General features: G+C 52.7%; 1 protein-coding gene across 1 annotated transcript; it reads left to right on the plus strand.

Moving 5' to 3' along the window:
- The first annotated feature begins 597 nt into the window (after positions 1-597).
- Positions 598-3279, plus strand: LOC106519106 (uncharacterized). Its single transcript, XM_014010639.1, has 3 exons — positions 598-729; positions 872-2123; positions 2393-3279. Exons 1-3 carry the CDS (start codon positions 598-600, stop codon positions 3277-3279), a joined length of 2271 nt encoding a protein of 756 aa, XP_013866093.1.
- The last annotated feature ends 482 nt before the right edge of the window (positions 3280-3761 follow it).

Below are 3761 nucleotides of genomic sequence, written 5' to 3' on the forward strand. Positions count from 1 at the left end.
GAAAAACACACCTGACGGCGCAATGAATGAATGAAAAAAATTAATAAATAAAACCTGATGGCGCAATGCATTCTGGGATACCGGCGCAATGCATTCTGCGATACTGTGGGCATCGTAGTGTGCTTCAATGCTTCTGACAAAAACTAGAAAACGTCAGCCGCATTTGTCGACTGCATTCGTAGGTACCGACGAATTGGGACAGCATACGGCGTGGGAGAGTGATGTCAGTGGCCGACGATTGCCGTCGAAAAGGCTGCAACCCATGAACTGAGATACAGCTGTAGTGCTCTCAACACTACAATACTGGCTGCATAATTCACTGTCTGTCATTTGTAATGTTGTTTCTGTTATATGTAATRTTGTACGGTTCATCATCTTTAATGTTAGGATCCAGGTAATTGTTGCAGTCTCTTTAAGAGTTCCGGTGATGTTTCTGAGGTGGGTATTTGTCAGCTCATATTTAGTTAGTTGTTTTTCTATTAATAAACGTGACTCACAGAGTCTTAATGCGAGAAGTTTTTGGCTCATTTTTTCCGCCAAAAGGCAACTTCCACACTGGTGACCCCGACAATTGTTACTGGACGTATCCAGATCGCCATGACCGCCAACGCTGTGTCTCTCAAGCTCCCTGAATTCTGGGAATCTTCTGCTTTGGCCTGGTTTGCTCAGACTGAGGCGCAGTTTGCATTACGTCAGATTACCTCAGATGAAACGAAGTACTACTATGTGGTATCGGCCCTCGACACACCCATGGAAGCCACTAATGGCAGCCCCATCTGTACATATGGCACAAGGTATGTTGAACTGTGTTTTGGGGGCCAACGCTTTGGCTGGGACTTTGTGATTGCCAAAGTCGCTGTTCCCCTTTTAGGATCAGATAGATTTTTTGTGTGCATATGGACTGTTGGTGGACGTTAAAAATCAGCTCTTGGTTGATGCCGTCACTTTCTGTTCTTATGCCTGGGCGCTCAGCGACTCTGGTGCAGTACACCTCTCCAGCCTGCTCTCGGTCACAGACAGTTTCCAGCATCTGCTCGCGGAGTTCCCAGCACTCACGCAGCCCACCTTCTCCTCTTCGACAGCCAAGCACGGTGTCGAGCACCACATTGACACCACTGGCCCACCTGTATACGCCCACACTCTATGTCTCRAGCCGAACAAGCTCACCGTGGCCAAGACAGAGTTCGAGTCCATGGCACGCCTGGGGATTGTTCGACGCTCCAACAGTCCTTGGGCCTCCCCCCTGCACCTTGTCCCCAAACCAGGTGGGGGCTGGCATCTGTGCGGGGACTACCAGCGGCTCAATGATGCAACAACACCTGATTGCTACCTAGTGCTGCACATCCAGGATTTCTCAACACACCTGGCTGGTAAGGTCATTTTTTCCAAAGTGGATCTGATCAGAGGGTACCATCAAGTACCAGTACACCCTCTCGACATCCCAAAAACAGCCGTCATCACACCATTTGGTTTGTTTGAGTTCCTGCGCACACCTTTTGGGCTCAAGAACGCTGCTCAAACTTTCCAGCGGCTCGTGGACTCTGTGTTATGGGATCTGCCTTTCCTGTTTGTGTACCTTGACGACATCCTGGTGGCCAGTTCAACACCATCAGAGCACCTTTCGCACCTTCGCATTCTGTTCGATCGGCTCACTGAACATGGGCTCATCATCAATCCAGCTAAGTGTGAGTTCGGCCTGTCCACCATAGACTTTCTGGGGCACAGAGTCATGAAGGACGGGGTCCTTCCTCTTCCATCAAAAGTGGAGGCCATCACCACTTTTCCATGCCTACTCACTGTCAAAGCCTTACAGGAGTTCCTAGGCATGGTCAACTTCTACCACCGTTTTCTCCCCAGGGCCGCCCAAACCATGCGAMCCTTGTATGAGGCTCTGAAGGGCAAAAAGCCGAAGCACACTGTGGACTGGAGCCCAGAAAGAGACAAGGCTTTTGCAAACACTAAGACAGCCCTGGCTGAGGCCGCCATGTTGGCTCATTCCGCCCACTCCTCCCCAATTGCACTGACCACGGACGCCTCAAACTACGTGGTCGGTGCAGTTTACGAGCAATGGGTGGGTAACTCTTGGCAGCCTCTGGCATTTTTCAGCAGGCAGTTGCGTCCCAGTGAGCAGAAGTAAAGCACCTTCGACCGGGAGCTACTTGGTGTACTGTGTACCTTGCCATCCGACACTTTCGTTCACTACTGGAGGGACGCTAATTCACTGTCTTTGTGGACCACAAACCACTGACTTTCGCCATGTCCAAAATCACTCAGCCATGGTCTGGCAGGCAACAGCGGCAGCTGACTTACATTTCTGAGTTCACAACGAACATTACAAAGCTTTCTGGAAAACRCAATCATGTCGCAGACTGCCTTTCCCGTGCTATTGTAGGGGCGGTCCACCCCGGCCTGGACTATGGCAGCATGGCAGCAGAACAGGCCACAGACCCAGACGTACAGGCTTGCCGTTCATCCACTACAACTGGGCTGCAGCTGCAGGATGTGATGTTCGACGAGGCTGGCACCACTCTGCTTTGCGACATYTCCATGGGCTGTTCTAGGCCTGTGGTGCCTGCGAAGTGGAGGCAGCCTGTTTTTGATGTCATCCATGGCCTTTCACACCCGGGTACCAAAGCCTCACAACGGCTGGTGGCAGCCAAGTTCATGTGGCCCGGACTTAAAAAGGACGTGAGGGACTGGGCGAACACCTGTGTGGAGTGCCAATGTGCCAAAGTACACCGCCACCCCAAAGTGCCACTGCAACACTTCCAAGTGCCGAAACGACGCTTCGACCACGTCAACATTGACCTAGTTGGCCCACTTCCACCATCACAGTGTTACACTCACGTGCTCACTATGGTCGACAGGACTACACGGTGGGCGGAGGCTGTTCCACTGTTGTCCATAACATCAGCTGATGTGGCACGGGCATTCATTGCCACCTGGGTGTCCCATTTTGGCACCCCATCGGACATTTCCTCAGACCGTGGCGTTCAGTTTACCTCTGAACTTTGGAATACTGTCGCAGGGAGCTTGGGGGTCAAGCTCCACCGCACCACGGCCTACCACCCCCAGAGTAATGGCCTCTGTGAATGTTTTCACAGGTCCATGAAAGCCTCCCTGCATGCCAGCCTGAAGGACAGTTCCTGGGCTGACAGGCTCCCATGGATCATGCTGGGCATCAGGACAGCACCGAAGAAAGACCTCCAGGCCTCCTCCGCAGAGCTGGTCTATAGTCAGCCACTATGGGTCCCCGGCGAGTTCGTCCCCAGCACATGACCCCTTGGTCAGCTGCACTCCAGCGCTCCAGCCTGTTGTACAATGCCAGGCTGTTTACTCCACTTCCTACCTCCTGCAACAGTTTACCGAACTCTCACGTCCCCAGTGGCCAACAGTCTGCTGGCTATGTTTTCATTCGAGTTGATGGCCACCATGGACCTCTCTGCCCGCCTTTTGAGGGCCCTTTTCATGTTGTGGAAACCGGGGACAAACACTTTGTAGTGGACATTGGGGGTAAACCAGAGTGTGTATCTGTGGACCGCCTTAAACCAGCTCACCTGGATCTGGCAAGACCAGTTGATTTAGCGCAACCCCCAAAACATGGTCGGCCTATAACTAGGACCCCTTCTTCCGTTCCTCCTGCCCCTCAACCAGGCCGCAAGGGAGCCCCACAGACAGCCGATGAGGGGGCGGTTGCACCCTCTCCCGTTCGGCGGAGCCGTACAGGACGTTTGATTCGACCCCCACGCCGCTGAAAAGTT

Source organism: Austrofundulus limnaeus, unplaced genomic scaffold (assembly GCF_001266775.1).
Source record: "Austrofundulus limnaeus strain Quisiro unplaced genomic scaffold, Austrofundulus_limnaeus-1.0 Scaffold72, whole genome shotgun sequence".
Lineage (NCBI taxonomy): Eukaryota > Metazoa > Chordata > Actinopteri > Cyprinodontiformes > Rivulidae > Austrofundulus > Austrofundulus limnaeus.